A 25,151-nucleotide genomic window follows, 5' to 3' on the forward strand; every position below is an offset into this window, starting at 1 on the left:
ACTTAATTGGATTCGAAATCTTTAAATAGGAGGAGGTTATAAACTATATAAACCTATTTCATAAGTTATCGATTGGATTCGAAACCACGACGAACCAGAGAACGATAATTTGCAAATCCTGGACACGCATTGGAGCCATTAGTAAGAGATCGATCCTTCGGCCTCCGATAAACTACTTCAACGGAAAAACGAAGAGAGAGAAACACAGAGAAGAGAGAGAGAGGGTTCGCTCGCTTGGGGATCTTCTCTGCTGCTGCACCAGTGGGCTCTACCAATCATGTTATTCTCCTTTGAAGCTCTTGAGGATCTCCCTGTCGCCAAGGACGGTACTCTCTTTTCTCTCTCTATGGCTTTCACTCTCTTTTGGTTCGTGTGTGCCGGAGGCGACTGGTAATGGTCTCCTTCAAAGCCCTGTGCATATGTTTATGTACCCTCTGCTATTTTCTGGAGAGGCATTGGCAATGGCTGTAACTTTTGCTATATTTGTCTCTCTCTCTTTCTGCAAACACCCTATCTCTGCAAACTCATGCGGTTGATTCTGTCTCTTATGCCCTTTCTCTCTCTATAACAATAGTCATGAGTTTTTTCTCTCTCTATAACAATAGTCATGAGTTTTTTCTCTCTCTTTGTAGCTATTAGTACTTGTTAATGGTGGCCACTGTCTCTCATGCAACGGCTACTTTCTGGGTTTTCGAATTCAAAATCAGGGGATGAGGAGACTTGCAATCATGTCTCAAACGCTCAAACCCTCGCCATTTCTCTTCACTCTCTTCTCATGCATCTCCTTCAGCACACCAGCATCAAGAAACCCTAACCCTAACCCTGACCATAAATATGGAGAGATAAACCCTAGAACCATCCTCCATCTCCTTAAAAAATGCTCAGACATGGCAACCCTGAAACATATTCATTCTCACATGGTTACCACTGGTTTGATAAGCCACACCCATATTGTAAACAAGCTGATATTCTTCTGTTCACTCTCATCCAATGGCTGCTTAAACTATGCTTCCTTACTCTGTGCTCAAATGCCGAACCCTAAAACCTTTGCTTTGAACACCATTATGAGAGGCTATGGCAATAGTTCTTCTCCCTCTAAAGCTCTACTCTTATTCAAGGGAATGATTGACGAAGGGATATCCATCGATAATTTCACTTTCACATTTTCTATCACTGCCTGTGCTAGGATGCTCGCTCTTCAATTAGGGCAGAGCTGCCATGGCTTTGCTTTGAAATTAGGGTTTGACTTGGACATTTTCGTGAGAAATTCACTCATCAATCTTTATGCATGTTGTGGGGAGGTGGATTTCGCGCGGTGGGTTTTTGATGGTGGGTCTTGCGTTGATTTGGTTTCTTGGAATTCAATCATAAATGCTTATGCAAAGAGGGGGGAGATGGAAATTGCGGAAGAACTATTCAATGAAATGCCTGAGAGAGATGCGGTTACTTGGGCTTCGTTAATGGCAGGTTACGTGCAAAATTGCCAATTCGACGAAGCTTTAAGGGTTCTTGATCGAATGGGTCTGGCAGGGATTGAACCCAATGATGCTATTCTTACTTGTGCATTATCGGCCTGTGCCCATTTGGGAGATTTAGAGAGAGGAAAGCAAATAAATGCCAGTATAGATGGGCTTGGAGTAAAGCAGAGTGTACATTTGAGCACTGCTCTTGTTAATATGTATGCAAAATGTGGCAAATTGGATATTGCACATAAACTTTTCAATAAAATTCCTGATAGAAATGTGGTCTCATGGAGCACTATGATTTCAGGTTATGCCTGCAGTGACCAGTCCAAGGAAGCCTTAGATTTGTTTCGTGAGATGCAAGCAAATGGGGTTGCACCCAATGAGGCCATACTGGTCACTGTATTGTCAGTCTCTGCAAATTTGGGGGCATTTGACCTGGGCAAGTGGGTTCATCGGTACATAGAGAGAAATAACATCTTTTTAAGTGCTAATATTGGTACTGCATTGATTCACATGTATGCAAGGTGTGCTAGATTAGAGGAGTCATTTGAAGTTTTCGATATGATGCGTGAAAAAAATGTGGATTCATGGAATGCCATAATTTCGGGCCTTGCAATGCATGGTCTTGGTGCAAAGGCAATGGATTGCTTTTGTAATATGAAAATCTCAGGTATCAAACCCGACGATATTACTTTCATAGGCATATTAAGTGCATGTAGCCATTCAGGGTTGGTGCTAGAGGGGAAAAGTTTCTATGGTTGCATGACCAAAGACTACAATATTACGCCCAAAGTTGAGCACTATGGATGCATGGTTGATCTCCTAGGCCGTGCTGGCCTCCTAATCGAGGCCCAACAATTGATAGAGAGCATGCCCATGAAGCCTGACAATATCGTTTGGGGAGCTTTGCTTGGTGCATGTAAGCTTCATGGTGATCTTGAGCTTGGAGAAAAGGTAGTGAACCGTGTGCTTGAGTTGGAACCTCGAGATGCTGCTACCTATGTGTTGATTTCGAACATATATGCAGGGGCAGGGAGATGGGGTGAGGTCAAGAAGGTGAGAAAGGCAATGAGAGAGAAAGGGATCAAGATTTTGCCAGGTTGGAGTTCAATAGAAATCGAGGGAATAGTTCACCAATTCTTAGTGGGCGATAGATCTCATTCTAGGAGTAAAGAGATTTATGCAATGTTAGAAAAGATTATTAGGACATTGAGATTGGAAGGGCACTCACCAGATACTAAGAACGTGTTGCATGATGTGGGAGAAGAGGAGAAAGAAGATGCATTGCGTTACCATAGCGAGAAGTTGGCCATTGCCTTTGGTTTTATCGCTACGAGAAGTTGCGATATGATTTATGTTGTGAAAAACCTTCGCATATGTGGAGATTGCCATTCGGCCATGAAAGCGATCTCTAGGATCTTTGATAGGGAAATCATTATTAGAGATCGAGTGCGATTCCACCACTTCATAGATGGTTCTTGCTCGTGCATGGATTATTGGTGAACCATAGAGTCAAATGCTAATTTTCAAACTGGCAATGCAATGCTTGTGAGTCATGGTAAGCTATTAAATCTTTGTAGTTCAGATAGAAAGTGACTGTCGAAGCGATGTTGGGATGCTTAAGGGCAAGCTTCCTCAGATTTCTCGAGGGCAAAGGTTCTTCTTTTCTAGGAGAATTTGGGTACTCATCTGCTCTAGATGCAAGGCTACAAGTCTCACTCTCCCCATTCAAGTCCATGAAACAACCTCGGGCCCTGCCCATCTGAAACTTGAATATTTGAAGAACAAGGTACAAAAAAATGACAACATAGAAAGGAGTGCAAATTCTCTCCAGTGGAAGGGGAACAGAATCCAAGTGGAGGGTCTGAGCATGTTTGGATTATTCCCTAGGTTCAGGGTTGCCATGTCTGAGCATTTTAAACGGGATGGAGGATGGTTCTAGGGTTTATCTCTCCATATTTATGGTTAGGGTTTGGGTTTCTTGATGCTAGTGTGGTGAAGGAGATGCAGGGGAAGAGAGTGAAGAGAAATGGCGGGGAGCATTTGAGATGGGATTGCAAGTCTCCTCATCCCCTGATTTTGAATTTGAAAACCCAGAAAGTAGCCGTTGCATGATTGTTAACTAGGTATTTAGCTCACGACATGTCGATGGTTTGGTAGTGAATTTGTAGTAACTGATTTAAAAAAAAAGAAAAAAGAAAAAAAAAGATTTGTTCTCTCTCTAGAGGCCTGTAAATCCCCCTCTTTCTCTCTAGAGGTCTTTTAAATCCTCTCTCTATGTCTATCTGTCTCTTGCAATGATTTTTGTAAATTTGGTTGCTTTTTAAGATTGCTCTCTCTCTCTAGAGGTATTTGAAATCCTTTCGCTCTCTCTCAGTCCTGTAAATCCTCTCTCCCTCTCTCTCTCTCTTGCAATGATCTGTAAATTTGATGGCTAACAATGGTGGGATTCATGCTTGCAGTCAAGAAGGTGGGCACCAAGTTCCAGCCAAAGGCTAAGGCAAAGAGGCCGTCCATTCCTTCTTCGCATGCACAGAATAAAGACAATTCCAATAAACCTTTAATCCCTGAAATTAATCCTCAACCCACTGTAAAACCACTTAACAACACAGTAGAAGATGGATCTATTTATGATCCCAATAATGGCTTTTCATCTCTCATCAAGCCATGTAACGATGCAACCAAAGTTTCATTCACCCATCTTCTTACATCTGAATCCCCTGTTGATGATAGAGGAGTCTTGGATTCATCAGTTTCTAATGGTACGCAAGAGCAAGAGTTGATCTCTAGGAGAACAGAAGTTTCAGATGAAGTTGGTATCAGAGAAGATGGCGATGCTGGGGAGGGTCCCAATGAAACGAACTTGCCGAAAGATTCCGAGATGGCAAAGGAAACTGTGAGTTTTGAGGTTTATTCCCACTTTAATGCTTTTTGGAAACCTGCTTTTATGTTTCACTGTTTTGAATGCATAAGGCTCTGAATTTGTTATTCTTTTAGGAATTTTATGTATCTGGTAATTCATCAGAGTGATATATGTCAATTAATTTCCAATATAATAAACAATTTAATGGGTTAGTTGTTTACTTTAAAAAGTAAAAATATGGGTCAAAATCTGTAATTTCGATACTGTCGCACTATGAATGATGACTCTATCAGTGAAAAAAAGAATGTTGATTTGTTGGTAAATTTTCATCTAAGGGAATAATGGAGAAAATCATTTTTTGGAAGTACTACTTCTTTCATCTTCTACCAAAAACACTTTTAAAAAATGTAGACATGATTTTTTCTTATAGAAAGTTCTGTAATATATCGAGTCTGCCCAATAGCTTACATTGGAGCTCAAGTGGTGTATCCTTAGGTTTCTCTTCGAATCCTTTATGCATTGACATCAGAAAAGTTAATGGACATTTGAATGCATGTTAAAACTAACGTGCCTCATGACAGTATTCTGGTAAATCTAGCAAATATCCTCCAAGTGATGATATTCTTCAGAAAAGAAGACAGTGATTCTGGTACATTTGCAGCATTATCAAACACCTAAGAGTTCTTCATCATCACACTTTTGGTGAGGGTTTCAATTATAGGGTTCTACTACTGATAATAATCATCATCATCATTAGTATCCTCTGCATATATTCGGAAACCGCAACCAAGTTTAGGGATTTTAACATGGAAGGGTTTGTTTGGGCCACGGATTTTTCAATGATATTTTACGTATTGCTCTATTTAGGAATGCAGTGCTTAATATATGACGTTACACATTCATCAACCATCTGGTAATTCTGTTAATTTTTACAGTGTTTTATGTCAGCGCTTTTAATTGACAGATTACAATGTATATTTTTGTGTCTTGACCAGGAATTGTCGGATTGGCATCATACTATATCAAAATCTACAGAAAACCATGATACCGGTCAAGAGGGCCTGATCTCATTGAGAGAAGTTCAACCTCAACCTTCACAAATTGGAGAAATAACCCAAGACTTCAATAATGATAGTGGGAATAATGAAGCTTCTGCTCCCGTTTCTTGTGAGAAGAAGAGGAGAGTCAGCACTAGGAAGCGGAACATGACCTCTTCTGTGCAAGAAGATGCAGAGGAGCATGCATTAATGCCACCAGCTAGCCATGATGTGAGTGGAACCGGTGGCTCTAGAAGGCAGCTTAGGAAGAGGAGTGTTGTCCATAAAAATAAACAAATTGAAGAAACTGCTGATGAGGATGAGGAATCTAACATTGAAACTTCACAAAATGATGATATCATTGATGATGGTGGTGGTGGTGGTGATGATGACGCTGACGATGGTGATTACTTGGGTGGGGATGAGGTTAAGTTGAGATGTTCATCAAGATCTAAACATTCAAGTTCTAAGAATCAGAAGTCTGTTAACAACGCAAAAGTGCGCCCCAATAAAAGAAAGAATTCAGAAGAAGATAACTTGACAGAGAAAGCTGCAAAAAGGAAGTTCTCCCACTCCACCAGACGAAAAAGAAGGCAGTGTAAGAACATCTTGGTTTCTTAGCAAATTTAACTGTTTAGCAATGTAGTGCCTTCTTTTAATGCTTCTTACTATGGAATAGAGAATCTCATGATGGAGTTTCTGTTTTTGACAGTGGATGATGACGTTCTCGCTATGCCAGAAGATGAAATTGATGTCTCAATACTGACTATGCGGCAACTCATTTTGCTTGCAGAGGTCAAGGAAAAGAGAACGGTGGGTTTCCACCTTTACTCTTTCCTCTTCTTTTCACTTGTTGAAGTTTGTTTTACACTGCATTATAATTTTATATGTTTCTGCCTTAATCATTGACATTAGTTGTACCATCATGTGCATCTTCCTTTGTGGTTGTTATTTTTCCACAGTCCGTTTTATTGCTACATAATAGCACATCGTTGCGTAGTGAATAGGGCATAAAAGAACCTCTTCAAATATGCTAGAGTGAAGTTGTAGTGGGCAATACCTGCATGGTTGACAGCTGTAATGGTTTGTGTCACGGTCAAACTGCCATATCTTTTTGGCACTTTTTTATTTGGCAATTATACTCAACCTACAAATTTAGGATATTTGCGGCTTACTAATTGTTGGAGCAAAAATAGAATTTAGTAATCAGCACCTGCCTAAAAAAAACGTCTCCACTTTGCTTCAGCTGATGAAACTTACTGCACTTTCAGAGGTGATGAAATTCCTGAAATTTTGAAGCGCAAGTGTGATCATAATTGTTTTTGAAGTCCCTTGTTTGTGTTTGTATTTGTACCTTAAGCGGCATCTCCATGAATATTTGATTTGTATGTTTATCGTTCAGTGTTTTTGCAAATCACGGTAATTATTGTGATTGGCTACGGGAGATATTCATTTTTTCTCATTCAGTGTTTCCTGATACCAACTACTCCACTTTGTATTCATTGCAGATTAAAGAAGCAGCACAAAGGAAGCATGATGCTGCAGATCAAAGGTATTCAACGTTATATGCAAGAATGATTTACAATCAATGTAGGCTGATATTAAACCTCTTTTTGCCTTGTCTTATTAGTGGAGTCCTTTAGGCTTTGGCTTAATGGTAGATATATGAGTCAAGGGTTCGAATTAGTATTCGCAAAATCGAACCGGAACGGTTAACTAGACATAGGGCTTGGAGCGGTTAGAACCGGAGCCGGACTAACCGGTCTGGTAGAATTTTTTTTTTTAAAATGGCCAAAAATGCCAAAAAAAAAAAACATAGATTCAGTTTATATTATCTTATTACCTACATTTATCTTAAGAAATTTTTTTGTAGATGACCAAGGTGGATCAATAACCACTTTTCTCGAGCTTGCTATCAAATCCAAAGCTTAAAATTTGAGAGGGTTTCAAATCTTTTGCTCGGAAATAGAATGATCAATTAAGAAAGCAATAGGAAAATGAATATTTATTCTACAACAATGCAAACTAAAGTAACGTCCTTTGAGGCCATAATCAGGATAGGATGTTGCTATTGTTTCGCGGTTCCATATAAGAACAATCGAACAAATAATTTTATCAAAAAATTTTATTAAGCAAAATAGAAAACACTTCCCATATTAATCAAAAAACATAATTTTATTAAAAATAATAATTTTATAAAAAAATAATTTTATTAAGCAAAACAAAAAAACACTTCCCGTATTCATCAAAAAACATAATTTTATTAAGCAAAATAGAAAAACACTTCCCATATTCATCAAAAAACATAATTTTATTAAAAAATAATTTTATTAAGCAAATAGAAAACCAATCCCATATTCATCAAAAAACATAATTTTACTAAGCAAAATATATTTATTTAAAAAAATCGATTTCTCAAAACCCCTAAATCGAGCAAGAAACAACCATCAATGTTCGAATAATCGAACAAATCAACACACACGCATTGTAAAGGCTTCGATCATCTTAGAAACACACCAAATTTTATCAAAAAATATTATGTATTTTGGATTTAATTGATAAAATGCCGAAATTTCAGATCTATGCAATTTTCATGACATCGTGCACCAAAAGAATTCATATAATTTTTTTTAATCAATCATAAATAAACATACCCATTTTATTTCAGATATGAAGCCTTGATGATCGAAATACACAACTAAATTTGATAAAAAATGACCAATAATTGGATAAAAAATTTTCTTTTCTAAATCAAACACAAGTTCTCTGTGCAGCAGCTTTTCAGGCCAAAATCAACCCACGATCTTTGGTGTTTTGAACAAATTGAAACATGAATAAGGTAAATACTTTGAATAGCTATCAAAACCCTCAAATTTCTTCGAGAACCATTATGTATTGAAGATATAATTGAAAGAATGGCGGAAATTTTCAAAAACCTAGAAAATCTTCCATTTCGATAAAAAAAACTCCTTTTTTTTTCGATGTTTAAATCAAAATTCATTGTTTTATATTCATTTTATAGTGATTTAAAGCATTAATAACAAAAAAAAAAAGCCAAAAATGGCTGGAAAACGAATAAAAGAGGTGACAAATTGGATTCATGGTTTTCCTGCTACATATAATGGCCCCTATGTCAAATAACACCCGTTATCAATACTGTACCGTTGTGTACGAAAAAATGCCGTTATATCGGCTAACCGGTCCAGTTTAGGAGAAAACCGGTCGGTTAGGCAACATGGCCGGTTTGACCCGTAAACGGCCGGTTTTGGGCCAGAAGTTTTAGGGGGGTATTACATAGGCTACTAGACACACAAAACCGGCTCTAACTTGGACTCGGAACCCACTGGTTCCGAGCTAACTGGCTGGATCAGGTTCCAACCGGCCTGTTTTTCTAACAATGGTTCAAATGCTTGAAGTTATTCCCAGAAAATCCCAAAACAAGCTAACCTACTTTTTTTTTCTGTTGGTGGCTTGAGGGGGTGGGGACTTATTAGTGGTGATATATGCTAGTTTATAAGTCCAAGATTATGAATTATCTGGTTTAGGAATGGTAATCTAATCTACAAGTGACTTATCTTTAAGAGTGAATAAGTCTTCATTCATAGACAACTATGGTGTATACCGCCGGACTTTCTGTCAAATTCAAACTTTTTTTGACTGGCAAAGTTCATAGAGTTGAATTAATTTTATACAGTGAACAGTTTCAAAAAAAAATAGTGAGTAAGCAGTGTTTGATTTAGATAGGGATATAGTGCCACACCTGGAAAGTTTTGCTTTTCCTTCTTGTCCAGGATGGCTAGGACTTTGTCAATGACGTCTAGTTGAAGTTCCCTTAGGAGTTTCCCTTTCACAGTGAGCTCATCAAAGGGCTTAATGCTCCACTTTATCACATGATCCCCAAACATGAGAGGGCATATGGACCACAAAACATGGCTAGTTCTATTTTTTTTATGTTAGCTTAGGTTTTTACGGGAATCCCACCCTATTGTATTAATTTTTGTTAAAAATTTACAATATGTGGGGTATAATATTACAATGGACCTTATTACAAGTCTTTCTTTGTACTCTATGTACATAACAACCTCATTAACTCTCTCCCTTAAGGTCTATTGGGTATCTGTACTTCCCATCTTTCATATGTTACTTTTTCTTTTTCATTCATTAGGGAGTTGTCTTTCCTTTTAATATTTTATGATGCTATTTCGAATTTCCCATGTCATCTCACTTAATGTCATGTAGATGGTATGATGTTGATTGTATTTCACCCACCGGCTTCTTTCTTGCTTTTGACCCAAATTAGAATGGGAGAGAAGCAATTCAAAGCTTGTCTAGGGACTCATAGTTGAGCTTCTTTTGGAACAAAATCATTATGTTTGAGCCAGCTTTGGTTTCGATGTTGTATTGCCACATGATTGTTTTCCAAATCTCACACACAAAAGCACATGCAATGCAACGGTGATCACAATCTTTCGATCTTGGCATTACTTAAGTACCATGTATCAATGATTTAAAAAACGGTCCGCTTGGCGCCTAGGTGCCCACTTAGGCGCCTGCCTAGGTGGCCTGGACCAAAAATCCACACGCTTAGACCACGGCGGCCCTACACGGGCGGACATACCTAGGCAGGCGCTCAGGTCCCTAAGGTCTTATTTGTTTTTTTAAATCTCCGAAAAGGGCAAAGGGGGTCATTTTGATCTCTAAGGTTGTATAAAAACGTTATGGGGTTTAGTTTTAACCCTCAAAGTAAAAAAAAAAAAAAAAAACTCTCAATATATGAAAACCCCCAAAGTGAAAAAAACTACAGAGCGCCTGAGGTTCTAGGCTCCTGCCTAGGCGTTGGGCGCTAGGTAGGCCGTCTTGGGGCCTCCTAGCGTTTTTTGAAATCTTGCCATTTATTGCACCTGTGATAACCCAATTTTTGCTCTCAATCGGCACTTGGTGGCCTCTTTTAATAAGCTCCCCATGCAAACCATGAGGTCATCAGGTGTATTGGTTTTACCAATACAGCCTCAACTGTTTTATTTTTGGCCCCATGGTTTTTTATAAGTTCATGAACTTTTTTGAGGTAATTTCTCCATCTTTGTTGAGAACTCATGTGAACATATTTTCCCTCACTATCTTGATAGGAGGCCTTTCTGAATATCAGTTCCCAAGCCTGCAATCTCCTTCCACCTGTACAATGAACAAGTTATCATGTATTTCCTTTCCAAACTTGCGAGATGGTTAGGGATGCTCCAAGGTGTAATCCCTTGCGATTTCTTCCCCACACATCTCATACAAGAACTCCTTATTTAGCCAAGGATCAAACAAAAAACCAATACTAGAACCATCTCTATGGGCCATGGGCTATTTTTCTTTATCATTGGGAGTGCCCCACCCCCTCATTTAGCCTAAAGCTAGTTCTATTTTTTTGAACACACTAGGTTGGGAACTATTCCATAACATATTTGTCTTTGTCCATTTTTTAACCCTGCTTGTTTGAAAAATGCCATAGCTGGCTGCTAAATCCAACTAACTTCACTACAAGAATTGCAAAAAAGATTTCATTCAGGATTAATGTTGTCAACAATACAACTTACTCGATCCATCCACTCCAGCCCCTACTATTCCATCTTGTTACCCTAGCTAGCAGAGTTTTATAAGATCTAGGAATGGTTTTGGCAGCAAAGTTGCTAGAAGCTCTTGGTCATATTGTGTCTCCAATGTGAGAATTATATATAAAGGATGACATATATTAGGTCATTTGGTAATACCCCATGAGCAAATCGATGGGGGACATAGTTAAGAGAGGTCAAGCATTCTGTTCAATTTTATATGGAAGAAATCCCTTTGTAAGCATTAGCCCCTTTCCCAAAAGAGAACACATTCTATGGAAGATTTGTACTTAACAAATTTCTTGGGGCTTGTTTTATATTTTGGCTGATAATAAAATTGTAAAAAAAGAATAAAGCTACCACTATGCTAGATGAATCCCTTTTTAAACATCACCATGCAGTACAAGATGTACTCCTCTAGGAAAAATTAAAATTAGCTCAGACAATGAGCAACAAAAAAGTACTTGATTTTGAAGTTAGCGAGCTTTATTTTATCCTCCTTTCATTGTAGATTAACTTGGCATGGAAGAGGGATTTCTGGGGCTTGTCAAAGGAGCCAAATAGAAAAGTTTTTGAGGGATGAGTCTAGCATTGGTTTGATGAAGGTGGGAATCACAACAATTGTATATTTTGGCACTTGCTGAGCAAGAATTTAGAGGGCATCAGATTTAGGGGTGCTAAATGGGTCGGGTAAGTGTTTGAAAACATGGACTGATGGTGTGGATTGTCCACCTAAGAAAACATTAGATAAGCTATATGGAAAAGGGGAAAAAAAAAGTGAGAGAGGTGTGTGTGTGTGGTGGTGGTGGCAGGACCGGCTCAGTCGGTTTGGACTGCTTCCCTGTTCAGATGGCCAGGTTTTCAAACATTGGATCAGGTCAACCTGACCTGGGACACTAACCTTGGATCCACTGGGTCGGGGTCCAGCTCAGGGCTGGATCATGGATCATGCCAAGATGGGGGTCAACCCATTTGCAAGCCTAATAAAAGTAGGTGTCCCCATACATCAATGGAGTACCCTATCTCTAACTGAAAATGAGATTCCCTTAACCAAAATCATGGTACTTGCTTCTAGTTGTGAGTCACTCCGAGTTGCTCAAGTTGAATGTCCAAGCAACTCACTTCAGGACCCTAGATCTACAAGATTGGGTCCAATTAGAAATACCGAAGTTTTAGTGTTGAGGGTGTTGTGACCCATGAGCACCATGATTCCATTAAGGCAAGAGCTAGTGTCCTCCTTTGTTTTAGGTTCTTTTCCATGCATTTCTTGTCCCCAATTTCTTGAATATTATTGGATGGGTGAGGAACAAGCACCATGGAAGATATTGAATACACTAGGGGATTGATTCTATACTGTGAGACCATTAATTTTTGGTTTAAAGAGGCAACCATTGGATGTGAAATCCAATAGATGAAAGTGTGTCACAACATTCGAGAAATTTTATTTTGGACTTTGTGCTTAAATATTGATACATCCTCAACCATCTGATTTCAAATTTAACGGTCAATAATGCTTTTGACCTCCTTTTATAAAAAATAAATGGTCTTATTGTATGCATTTCCATACATTAGAGGTCATCCTCGAGATAACAGATAACCCATTTGTAATGTATTGCTTATAATAGACCTTTTCTAAGAAAAAAGTGTGGGTAATTGGAAATAATGGATCCCTCTCTCTCTCTCTCTCTCTCTCTCTATATATATATATATATATATATATATATATTTATTTATATAGATATATACACATCATACCAATGGTGAACCTAGAGTTTCCTACTCCGAAATTTTTGACAATAAAATGCCCTTACAAATATAAAAGGAAAAACATATAAACAGATCATCTAAACCTAGAATTTCCTACTCCAAAATTTTTGACAATAAAATGCCCTTACAAATATAAAAAGAAAAAGTATATAAATAGACCATTTACCTTTGGTACAAGGAGGTCGAAATTACTCTTGTCCTCCATAGTTCAAATCGGGTGGTTGTAAGAATGTCATTGACTAGACTTAAGTTCAAAAAAAAAATTCTCGAATTTCGTGACACAACCCAAATCATCCAATTTGAGATTTAGTGGTTAGGAGTTATTGTGAACTCCTTATAATAAAGATAAATGGTGTCATTGTATAAAAATAACTTTAATAATAGCTTGTTTGAAAATTTTGAGAAGGGCATATATGTAATTTAAAATTATTTTAAAGATGCACTCATCATTCAAAAGTCTAAAGAATATTTTTAAATTTGAGATTGAGTTTTTAAGGGACTTTAAAAAGATAAAAATAACCTTCCTTAAAATACGTGAACTATTTATTGTCAAAAGTTATATTTGAATATATAAGGGAATTTTACGGTAAAAGTTTTAGAGTAGCAAATTCTAAGTTTACCATTAGTGTGGTGTATATATATATATATATATATATATATATATATATATATGGAACGTCTTCCCAATGCCTATATGCGAAAATGAACAGTGATTTCGCCTACCTTCATCACCATCCAAAGTTCATCGCACAGTCACGATTGTCCAGTAGTATTTTATTTTTCATTTGTTTTCTACAAATTGGAATGACCTGAAATTTGGAGCGTGTGTACATCTTAGTGAGACGCACCTAATAAAAATGTAAAAAAAATGATTCGTGAAAAAATAATTGACCAAAATACCCCTGAAACTTTTCGGGGGTATTTTGGTCAATGTTTTTCATATAAAATATTTTTTTGATTTTTTTTAGATTCGCCTATTTTTGATGAACACACGTTCCAAATTTCAGGTCATTCTGATTTGTAGAAAAATAAAATAAAAATGAAACACTACCGGACAAATCGTGACTGTGCGATGAATTTTGGACGGTGATGAGGGTAGGCGAAATCACTGTTCATTTTCGCCTATAGGCGTTTTGCAGTATCTTATATATATATATATATATATATATATATATATATATATATATATATATATATATATACCCATGGCCCAAATGGAGGAGAACGAATGAATGGTTAGCATTGCACATTAGAAAATGTTTTTTGGGCACAAAATAGGGGTCTGATGGACCCCAAAATTTTCTCCCATGTTGGACTCATTTTGATGCTCCAATTAAAAAAAAACAAAATTGGACATGCATGAAAAATGTGGGGTAAAATATGTGGCAATCCAGGTCACCTCATTTCCTTCAATTCGGAGTCTCTGGCATCTATTATTCTATATGGCCGTTGGCTCACAAAATATATATGTATGTATGCATGTATAAGATTTTTCTATAGTTCACTTTTCTAATGGTGATGTTAGACTCCAAAAAAATATGACTATAAAATAACCTCTGTTTATGTTTCTCTTATTTTGAATATATGGGTAGTACAAGTCATTTTAGAACTCTTAGTAGGAAAATCATGGGGAGAGAATCTCAATAAAATTAAACTTCATTTCCAGAGAGTACAGAAATTACCTATATTGAATAAAATTAGGAATCATACGTTTACTAGTGCATCAAACAATGAAATTAGAAATTACCTATATTGACTAAAATTTGAAGTAGCTGCTTTTACTAGTGCATCAAACAATGAAATGTTCTTCATGGGAGCCTCTTGCACATTCTGTTGAGAATCTACAATGTTTTACCTATGATTTGGTATGAGATCAAAATGGGAACTGTAATCTTCTTGTGGATTTTGTCCTATTTGAAATTTATATTTCTATTGTCCACTGCATTAGTTTGACTTTTACAGTTTTAAGGAAATAATTCAAGTATGGTCTGAGGCTTATTCTCTAGTTACAAACCAAGTTGAGATTTATGACTTGTTATGGGTGAGAGAAAAGTATGAGTTCCATGTAAGAGTGATTGTCTTGTTGGTGCAATGATATCGTTTTCCTTTCTTTCCTGACGCAAGTATTGTTTGTCAGTAATGCAGGCCTAAATGGTGACAAGGATGGAATTGATGACATGTACGTGGAGAATCTCCCCATAATTAATTATCATTCCTTCATGAAAAGGTCACCTGCAGAGAGATGGTCAAAATCAGATACAGAATTGTTCTTTAAGGTACTGTTACCATTGGTTCCTATTGTACATGTACTTCGAGTGCAAGAAAGCATGGTAATTTACCCATTCATGGACCTGGAATGGACTTTTAAAAGTGAAATGTGTGTTTGTGTGTGCATGAAAGGGAGAGAAAGAGTGTGTTTGAAGATGGACTAATTAGGAAGATTCTTATTGTTTCAGGGCATGAGGCAATTTGGGACAGATTTTGCTATGATACAGAAGCTCTTCCCTGGTAAGACTCGGCATCAAGTGAAACTCAAGTTCAAAAAGGAAGAGCGTGAACACCCCATGGAAGTTGCGGATGCTTTGTTCAACCGATCAAGTGGTAGAGTTATACCCATTTCAATATTATGTTTTAATAAGCTTTCCTGTTCTTTCATGGAACAGAGACCTTTTGCTGGAAAAAAAGAACGAAGAAAGAGTAGGGCTTCCCAAAAATTTTAAAACAGAAAAAAGAAGCAACCTTTGAAGTTGGGAAAGTTCGGGGGGAGGGTGCATCATTGAAGGAAATAAGAATCTGTCCTCCCCCCATTCTCTCTCTCTCTCTCTTTCTCTCACATATATACATAAATGAACATTTTCCTGTCTTAATTATGGTAACATCACAAAATTATGATCTTTCCGTCATTTTTTGACTTTCAGATCATACGCATTACCAAATGGTGATGGACAGGATCAAGGTTGAGGCTGCTGCTAAAGAGGCCGAAGCGGCTGAACTGAATGCTGAAAATGAGGTGATTTTTGCATTTTTCATTTAGTCTGATTTCCCTTCTTTGCTGGTCTTGGTAAAATGTGAAAAACCCTGGTCTCCATATTTCTTACTAGGAGGCCCAAAGGATCCCTCTTGATTCCATAGGAATGGCAAACAGATCCTTACACCATTGCTTCCAAAATCGAGAGAGAGAGAGAGATGTAATTCCAAAATTGAGAATATAGAAATTCAAAAAAGAAAGAAAAAGAGTAGTGGCCATTCCAAATATTGGGGGAATTATAAAAGGAAAATGTTTAGATAGGACTACAAAAGTATTAAAATAAGTAAAGCCTCACTACAAACCTCACCAAAAATTGTAGTTTTGGCGTCGGAAAACCTCCAAATCGATCATCTCGGGCTTGACCATTATGGTTGAACAAAAAAAAAAGATTTCAAGCCCTAAAAATAGTATATACCGTAATACATTATCTAGAGCGTCCATTTCACCCAAAAAATAAGTATTCACGGATCTACAAGATTTGTACCATATTTTGAGCCTCAAACTTCCTAGTTAGCGTTGGAAATTAAATTTTGAGCCATCATGGACATTTCCGATGTCCAAAGTGCTTTCGGGATGAGGATTCTAGGTGAGGCTTTACTGTGTTTTCATAAAGCCTGAGCCCTATAGAAACTGCATCTAGATGAAGTGTTGGATGATAGTTTTAGACCCTGGAGACTTTTCTTTTCTTTTTTTTCCATTGTGATGCAACTTTTGTATATCAAATAACAAAAAAGGAAAAAGAGGATCCCAAAAAGAACAGTTAGCAAATTCCACGTGTGCTACTTTCTGAGTAACACTTTCTGAAACTGCGGTAGTCCCTTGTCTTACCTCACTTCCTGCACGCAAACTGCTGATCAATCGCACACCAAGCATTGTATGTATATCTTGGTTGTTTTGAAATGCTTATGATATATGTAGGACAATGAGGAAATAGATCCCAAATCTGAAGGCTCCCATGAATGGAATCAAGCTGAGGACAGCTTTGAGCTCCACAAAGAAGATGTTGATGGTGAATAGGACGAAGATTTCTTTTGGCTCTCTCTCCAAAGTTGATGACCAGCAAGAAGAGGGAAGAAGATTGCTTCATTACTTAAGTCTTTTCCTTGAGGTAAACAATTTGAGGTACACATGTTTCCGATGCTGAGAAGCACGCTGTGGTACTGTTTTTAATGGGTTGTTGCTGTAATCGGCTCTTTGTTTTTTTCAATATATTTATATAGGCTTGTTTTTCACTTTTCGGAGGATCTTCTGCCATCTCTGTATCCTGCAGGGATTATTTAAACTAAATAAATGTGCATAAATTATGTTTCTTTTTTAGGATTCTTGTGTTATTACTGTAATCAGTTCCTTTTGTTTTCAATATATTTATAGGGAAAGGTCTAGGATTCTTGTGTTATTACTGTAATCAGTTCCTTTTGTTTTCAATATATTTATAGGGAAAGGTTTCTATGCTTCCCCTACAGCATAGAAGTTCGATCCTCCCCTTACGAGCCAGCTGTCCAATTTTAATCAAGAGAGCTATTTACCTTTTCATTTTTAGATCCGGCATCTCAAAGTATTTTATTTTTAATTTTTTTATACAAATTGTATGAATATGAATTTGGTACGTGCCATCTTCTCATTAGGGTGTATCTATAAAAAATATTACAAATACTTTTTTGATAATATATAACAATCAAAATACCTCTTGAAACTTTCAGGAGTATTTTGATCATTTTATTTTATTGAAAATATTTTTTTTATATTTTTTGCTAGTGCAAGTTTAATAGAAAAATGGACATCCAAAATTTGGTGTCAAAATAGTTTATAGAAAAAAAAAATTAAAATTAAAATAATGTAGAGAGGTGACATTGTGATTGGGGCAATCTTCGCCCTCCATTCAAAATGGAGGGTTGGATAAAAGGGCGGATAGAATTTCTATGCTATAGGGGAAGCATAGAAAGCTTGCCCATATTTATATATCGATCGCTTCTGCAATATTTTTAATATGCAGGGATTCTTTAAGCTAAATAAATGAGCTCAAATTATGTTGTTTCTTTTCTAGGCTTCTTGAAGCAAGCAAACAAGATTACATTTATGGCATTAATCATCCAAATCATCCACTATATTTATGAATGAGTGGATAATGTACCGAAGATTGGAGCAAAGCAACACTGCTGTTTTTTTAATCCATGTTACAATATTGCTAGGCTTCTTGAAGCAAACAAGATGCGATTACATTTATGGTATTAATCATCCAATATATCCACGAATGATTGAATAATGTACCCAAAGTTGGAGCAAAGCAGCACCGCTGTCTTAAGCTATGTTACTGTAAAAAACAGTTTCAGTTTAAAAACAGGAACACAGATTGATTTCAAAATCCCAAATTGATCCTAAGAAATCTATCATCTCTGGTAATTGACATCAAAGCAAAACATACATTGGCTTATGACAGTAAGACACTCGAAGGGTATTCAGGCCCCTTCTTAACAATGCACTCCCAAGTATCATCAGAGGTCCCTTCTTAACAATGCACTCTTAAGTATTATCAGACTACAAGTAGACCGACCATATGGGATTATTTGCACTATAAGTACTATCAGACTACAAGTAGACCGACCATATGGGATTATTTACACTATAAGTATTATCAGACTACAAGTAGACCGACCATATGGGATTATTTCCCTAAAATTCATTTCAAACCGGACGTCATTCACGAAATCATAAAAGCATATGAATTATCTTCCAGAGCATTATTTGCAATTACCAAAGTCTCATACAGTCCACAAACAAATGACCACAACTTAAAAACACATTCACATAATTCTAGTCCATAAAATCTGCATAAGCAAATAATATAGCTGGTGACTTTAGATCTGCAAATGTTCAGCACCATTCTTGATGCTCCCTCCAAGCAAAGACAGCAACCCACCACCATGCACCCTCCCTTCAGGAATCACCAAAGCTCGGGTCCTCAAGTTACAGGAGCTTCCACCACTCCCCTCCTCTCTCTCTTTCTCCGAACCCACCAAGCTCGAAGCCTTCATTGAGAGAGGAACCAACACTTGAGGTGGTATGAGGGGCCGCCTCACCACCATTTCTGATGAACCTTCACATGTATCAACCGCCACCTCAGAAGCAAAATGTGTACTTGAGAGCGTGCTTGAAGACTCATTATCCCCCAAAACAAGATCACAAAACAATCCCGGTCCAATCCCCACACCCACCTTGCTAGATTTTGGGTCTTGAAGCAAACTCCCATGAGCAGCACATAACCCACTTTTTCCCCTTGAAAATTTATCACATGAGCCCATACCCTCGTGCACTGAGCCCTCACGCCCATAAGTGCACCTCTTTCCACCACCATGAGCCTTGCAAAAGTCGGTGCTTCCCTGTGCGCTCTTTGTACACCCTGGAGCAGCACACCGCTTCCCTCCTCCATGCCTCACACAAAAGTCAGTGCGCCCACGAGCACTTTTTGTACACCCTGGAGAAGCACATCGCTTTCCCCCACCATGTGCCACACAAAAGCTCGTCCCACCATGCACGCTCTTTGGGCATACACCACCCCCCTCAAATGCACACCTCCTCCCCCCTCCATGCCCTTTGCAAAGGGGCGTGCTCCCCTCCGCTCCTCTCGTGCAACCTGCAAATATACACCGCCTGCCCCCACCATGGGCTTTACAATGCATTGTGCTCCCTTGAGCCCCTTTTGTGCACCCAGGCATCTGACACCTTCGTCCACCACCATGCGAGATACACAATCCTGCTTGGCCCTCAGCACTTCGAGTACACCCTTCGAATTGACACCGCTTGCCACCTCCATGACGTATACACAACCCTGACTTTCCACGTGCCGCCTTGGTGCACCCACCAGGGTGTGAACACCGTCGGCCTCCACCATGGCCTATACAATAGTCAGTACGCCCTTCTGCACTCTTGGTGCACCCAAGTGTTTGGCACCTCCGACCACCTCCGTGAGCCTTGCAATAGACTGTTCGGCTCTCGGCACCCTTGGTGCACCCAGGCTTTTGGCACCTTTGTCCACCACCGTGTCCTATACACAACCCAGATGCTCCTCTCGCTCCCTTTGCGCACCCCTCGAATTTGCACTTCTTGGGATGGAAGCGGTAATCAGAGGGTCCACTGGACCCAAGGCCCAAGGAACCCTCGGTAGTGACTGAGGGCTCAGGGCTCAGTCTATAGAGGCCTGAGAGCTCAATGTTCTCTCGAATGTTCGTGCAAGACTGAGTTTTGAGAAGAGATTGCATGTATCCTGCTGATTGCCTTCGAGCTGCTGAGGTCGAGCCCTCATCATCGATATGAACTAGGTCTGTCTTTTCTGCCGGTGTCTCAAATAACCCATGTGAGAGACCGAGCTTTAGAATGTCAAAATCATTTTCATGGGCCTTGGAGTTATTTAAACACTTATCCATACTTCGGTCTGAAATTCGTGGTGTCAAGTCCTTGCTGCTTCGAATGGGATAACCATCACTGGGATTTGTGCTCATTGCAGGGCCGAGTCCAAGGACTAGTCGGCACCCATCATCAGACAATGGGCATGAAAGCGGGTTCTCGAAAGGGCCGTGATGTTTGGGTTTACTCAACCAAGGAATGTCTAACCGCAAGGTCGTATCTCCAAAGTGATCAGTGGGGCTACCATGGGAGAGATGCATGGTTCCTTCGAATGGGTTGTTGATAATTTTAGTGTTTTCGGGAAGGTAAAGATCGGATACGTTGAGATCCATTCTAGGAAAATACCAATCAATCTGATAGTCTGAGATAACACTATAAGCAGCAAGCAAATTGGAAAAATATGAGGAGCTTAAATATAGGGCATCCCCCACTCACAAAACCAGATGTATCCGACCTGTCCATATTGCTAAACTTGATAATCAATGAACTTTTTCTGAAAGATTTACGGAAATTTGGTCATATCTGACAACATTTCTAGGATAGAAGCCTCTTAAAAGGAAAGATAAGATCCACACAATTGTACAGCATTCCCCACCCTTGGCTGAAAGGTCCTCAAGCTTCATTAATCCTGCATTAGCAAATAAAAGAAAATCTCAGAAAAAAGTCATTGAATGTCACTTAATCGTTCTCACACTTTACAAATAGTTAATAACTGTTATGGCTCAACTAAACATAAATTACAATTGTTACTCCCAAGAGGAGTTAGCCATGGAAAGTTGTGTTATCATCGGTCTAAGATCAGGATAAAAAACTACAAAAGCTTTTGATGTAGAAAACTAGGACTGTAAAAACTTGCCATTCTCATGATAATCCATTCTCACAACGATCCAGAATAAGGAACTAATAGGCTTCTGATGAAGAAAACTGGGACTGTATAATTAAAAAAAAAACAAACTTTTGTACTAATAAACTTCTGATGTAGAAGACTACAGCTGTGAAAATAAAAACAACTTCTAGGACTGTAAAGGAAAGCTCTACTGCGTTGATTATTAATTATATAATGCAACCAAAGTGGAAGCTGGATCCCAGGCACAAGTTAATAACGCATATTAAGGCAGGTCATGGTTACAATTCACATCCCAATCACAGTAGAATGCTATCAATGCCAAAATTGACTATATTTTTAATAAGAAGAAAATTCTTATGAAAATGGTGGCAGGCGAGTAATTTATGGTTATTGTTGCAAATTTTTTATTATAGGCAAGTGAAACAAGTAATTGTTTCACTTGATTATTAGATGACAAAAGTTTTCAAAACTCACCAACCACTGCAAATTTTGATAGTTCTTTGGAGGAAACCATCAAACAGACTTCCTCTGTGGCCAATTAATGAATAGTTTTGCAAATCAATCATTAGAAAGAATTGATTAAGCCACTATAAGGTGGAACATCTAAGAAATCAAGTAAACTTTCTCAAAAAAAATTCTAAGAAACTGAACCTTTTTTTTTTTTTTGAAACTGTTCACTTAGAAAACTGAACTTTCAGAAACCCATAGAACATTCTATGCATTGAATCAAAAGCTGAAATAAACTTCAAATTTCCTATTTTTTCACAAAAACCAATACACAGCCATGATTATGCATTGAATTGTAAATTAACTCCAAATCCCCTACTTTTTCAATCAAATCATATACATAAATCTATAACAATGAATACACAAATACGGTATAGTTGCAGAACCACTAAAAAGCATTGAATCACTGATATTCATTCCAACACAGATAACAAACAGTTTTCAGGTCATACCTGTTAAAGACAACTATCCAATTGTACAGAACAAATAGAACAAAGAAAACAAACAAAAAGAAGACAGCTTGATTTACTACCGCGATTATAATCGCAGACACAAACCAGGCAATCATCCACGAATACCAAAACCATTAAAAATCCCAGATTCTTACCCCCAAAACACCAAAAAGCCAAGGCTACATAATCATCCTTTGCTAGAAGAGAAACCCATTTCTTTCCTCAAACCATCCCGAGAAGAAAAAAAACAGACTATATTCAACCCCAATGCCATCACACATAGAAACCATCCATTGCTCTAGAAACCATTAACAAAAAAAACCAATCCAGGGACCCCCAAAATCTCATCTTTCACACAAAAAATTAACAGAGCACAGTGCATGAAGAACCTGGAAGATATTTACGAGATCCGGAGGCATTCCATCGAAGAGAGACCAAAAGGCGCAAAATTCAAGAAAAAGCTTCAATCTTTTTCTCTTTTCTTGGTCGATTTCGAGCTAAATTGAGTATGAAAGCGAAGAACAGAGAAGAAGAAGAAAATATTAGGGTTAGGGTTAACCAGGAAAGGGAAATAGAAAGAGAAAGAGCATGGCTTTTTCTCTGTATTTTTTGGTTGGTTGTAAACGTTTTGGCGCAAAGAGAGAGGAAATATAAGAAGATGTCTGCTGAAGTGGCAAAAGCCGTCATTAGCAGGGCTTCCGCTCTCGGCTCACGCGCCGGCTCGTTTGGACCCACCGGCTTCTCTTTTTCTCTTTCCGCCAATGTTTTTCTGGAAGCATCACTGAAAAGGCTTTGACGACGACCGTGATGAAGATGGGCAAAAGTGGCAATCCGCAGGGCAGCGGAACTCGAACCTAACTTCTAGTTAGACTATGGGTAAAAATTTGAAATTGAGCATGTCTTGGGCCTTGCTTAGCCCTAATCACCATAAGGGTTGGCCTTGGCCAAATAAAAGCAATAAAATAATGACAATGATTTTATGTAACGGTTGTATCATAGTATCATGCAACGACATTTTTAAAAAATCATGCTTGTGGTATTTGTATGATTCAAAATTTTGGACGCACACTCTCTTCATTATAATAATCAATCCCTCTAAAAAAAATATATTTCAATTTGAACCCTACGTATAGTCAAAATGAGTCCCCTCCAAAAACGAATCTAGACCATTTATTTGATGAATTTTTAGATCTTAGCCTTTGTATACTCAAAATCATTTTTTTTCTTTTTTCACATTGTTCATCTAATGATAATAAAGCCATCAAACAAAATTGGAAATGAAAAAATCTTTCTAAGCCTAGATCTAAGCATCTCACCAAAATGAACGGTCTATGTTAATTGGGCTAAAAAAATACTTTCTAGGTTTTTTTTTCAATTTTTTCTTTTTTGTGATTGCTCATTAGATTGAAAAGAATGTAATTCAAAATTTGGATCAAACAAATGGCCATAACATGATTTTTTAAAGTTGTTGCATCATATTACTATACAACTGTTGCATGAAATCATTGCTCCAAAAATAATAGAGAACTAAAAGAAAAGAAGGTTTGGTTGGGCTGAATAAGGCTAGTGTTGTCATGGCCTTGCCCCTAGTTTGGAACTCAAGCCACATTTTGTGGACATGACCTAGTTTGTTAGAGTTGAGTTGATTGGGCTATCTGGCCAATTGCCACCCTTAGGTAAAATAGTGAAAACCATTGAATTGATTTTTCAAGTAATGGCATAGGAGGCAATGTGTTGAGCAGCCCGGCCAAGAGTTGCTGGCCACAAAATGTGACACAAGGCTTGTGCTTATTTGAAATACGGATTTAGTGTTTAGGTTGAACTACGTTACAAGTTGAAAGTAATGAAAAAAGATAAGAAGACTTATGGTCTCATTGAAATCGTGACTTTTAACAGAATAGACTGACTAACCAGGATTTGTGTAGCCGACCACAATTAATTGAAAAAAAAAAATGATGATGTTCTGATGCCTGGGTGTGGCCTTGTCACTGAAGTCATGGCTTAACCCTACATTTGCTTTTAGTTTTTAACTAAAACTGTTCTAACATCTACATAATCTGACTCACCTAGTCCAAAAATAATGCAGGTCTAGACCACCCTTTGGCTCAATTCTAGACTAGACCTCTAGGGCTCAAGCCAAATTTTGGCCACCCCATTTCCACCCTTAAATGGTAAGGTCATCTCTGTTGGCTTGGGGCTTCACTTTCTTGATTAAGCGCCTCTTTCTCACCCTTGCACATAATAAGAATTTCTCTTATCACGATGCCTTTTCTCTCTAAAATCAAGGGACGGGGTTAAATATCTTTTTGACTCTCAATCAAGGCTTTCTCTCTAAGTGTCTTCCCTTATAAGATCTTTAAGGCTCCTTAACTCTCACAAGTAGGGGTGGCAATGGGTCAGATCCGGCTAGACCTAGACCCAGACTTGAATAGTATTCGGGTTTAGGTTTTGGACCCGAATTTGATCTTTCGAGTCTAAAATTTAGACCTATACCTGGACCTGAGGTCGGGTCTAACCATCGGAGTCTCAGATTTGGTTGAGTCCATTACCACCCTATGACTATCATATACCCATACTACATATTATTGGCAACATTTACATTGTTATGCAACATTTATGAATATCAACATATATGCACATTCTTTATTGTTTTACGTAATAACGAGAAATTCCTAAGAAGCAAATGTATTGACAACATTTATGAATACCTACAAATACTCATATTGTTCGGGTCGGGTCTACGTCAGGTCCGACTGAACCTGGACCCGAATAATATTTAGGTCCAAGTTTTTGACCTAGACCCGACCTATTATTATTCGGGTCGGGTCTCTCTCATAGAAATCAAATTCTCGAGTAAAAGAGTTTATGGATTTTATTGCGAACCAAATGTTGGAAACTAATTTTTTTAAAAAATAATTTCTACGAAACGTGCCCTAAGTTCTCTCTTGTACCTCTCTATTTTCAAGGTATCCCTGTGAAAAATGACAAACCCCAATAAACCCTCAAAATTAGGGTAAAGTATGATTTCTTTTGAGAATAATTTGGACTTAGGGTTTTGCTTACGCGTTGTTGAAATGCATGCCCAAGAACCTCCTAACCGATGCAAGTTGTGAAAGGACAGGAATGGGTTCTATTGGTTCTCATCTTTTAGAGAGAGAAAGAGATGGCGGTTCATTGGTTTCAAACCAT

The 25,151-nt window shown here is 38.0% G+C and overlaps 2 protein-coding genes across 8 annotated transcripts; one reads left to right on the plus strand and one right to left on the minus strand.

The window, feature by feature from the left end:
• The first annotated feature begins 204 nt into the window (after positions 1 to 204).
• Positions 205 to 17,072, plus strand: LOC18422394 (Homeodomain-like superfamily protein). Of its 5 annotated transcripts, none has more exons than XM_020663273.2 (9): positions 205 to 326; positions 3,929 to 4,374; positions 5,325 to 5,964; positions 6,079 to 6,179; positions 6,875 to 6,918; positions 14,865 to 15,003; positions 15,184 to 15,328; positions 15,646 to 15,737; positions 16,674 to 17,072. In XM_020663273.2, exons 1-9 carry the CDS (start codon positions 278 to 280, stop codon positions 16,770 to 16,772), a joined length of 1,755 nt encoding a protein of 584 aa, XP_020518932.2. In that variant the 5' UTR covers positions 205 to 277; the 3' UTR covers positions 16,773 to 17,072. The 5 variants fall into 5 exon arrangements, 4 of the variants coding, with proteins under 4 accessions (XP_020518932.2, XP_011621882.2, XP_088722039.1 ...); XM_011623580.3 differs by having other exon boundaries at positions 3,929 to 4,362; XR_016054991.1 differs by lacking the exon at positions 205 to 326 and adding an exon at positions 563 to 3,592 and having other exon boundaries at positions 3,929 to 4,362.
• Positions 17,073 to 18,452: 1,380 nt separating this feature from the next.
• On the minus strand, positions 18,453 to 22,583 carry LOC18422393 (uncharacterized). Of its 3 annotated transcripts, none has more exons than XM_011623588.2 (2): positions 22,367 to 22,583; positions 18,453 to 20,784 (listed from the first exon to the last, which is right to left on the minus strand). In XM_011623588.2, the coding sequence occupies exon 2, from the start codon at positions 20,486 to 20,488 to the stop codon at positions 18,611 to 18,613; it is 1,878 nt and encodes a 625-aa protein (XP_011621890.1). In that variant the 5' UTR covers positions 20,489 to 20,784; positions 22,367 to 22,583; the 3' UTR covers positions 18,453 to 18,610. The 3 variants fall into 3 exon arrangements, with proteins under 3 accessions (XP_011621890.1, XP_006827129.2, XP_011621895.1); XM_006827066.3 differs by having other exon boundaries at positions 22,352 to 22,583; XM_011623593.2 differs by having other exon boundaries at positions 22,118 to 22,583.
• Positions 22,584 to 25,151: the final 2,568 nt, after the last annotated feature.

Source organism: Amborella trichopoda, chromosome 4 (assembly GCF_054954075.1).
Source record: "Amborella trichopoda isolate Santa Cruz 75 chromosome 4, AtrichopodaSantaCruz75HAP2 v2.0, whole genome shotgun sequence".
Classification (NCBI taxonomy): Eukaryota; Viridiplantae; Streptophyta; class Magnoliopsida; order Amborellales; family Amborellaceae; genus Amborella; species Amborella trichopoda.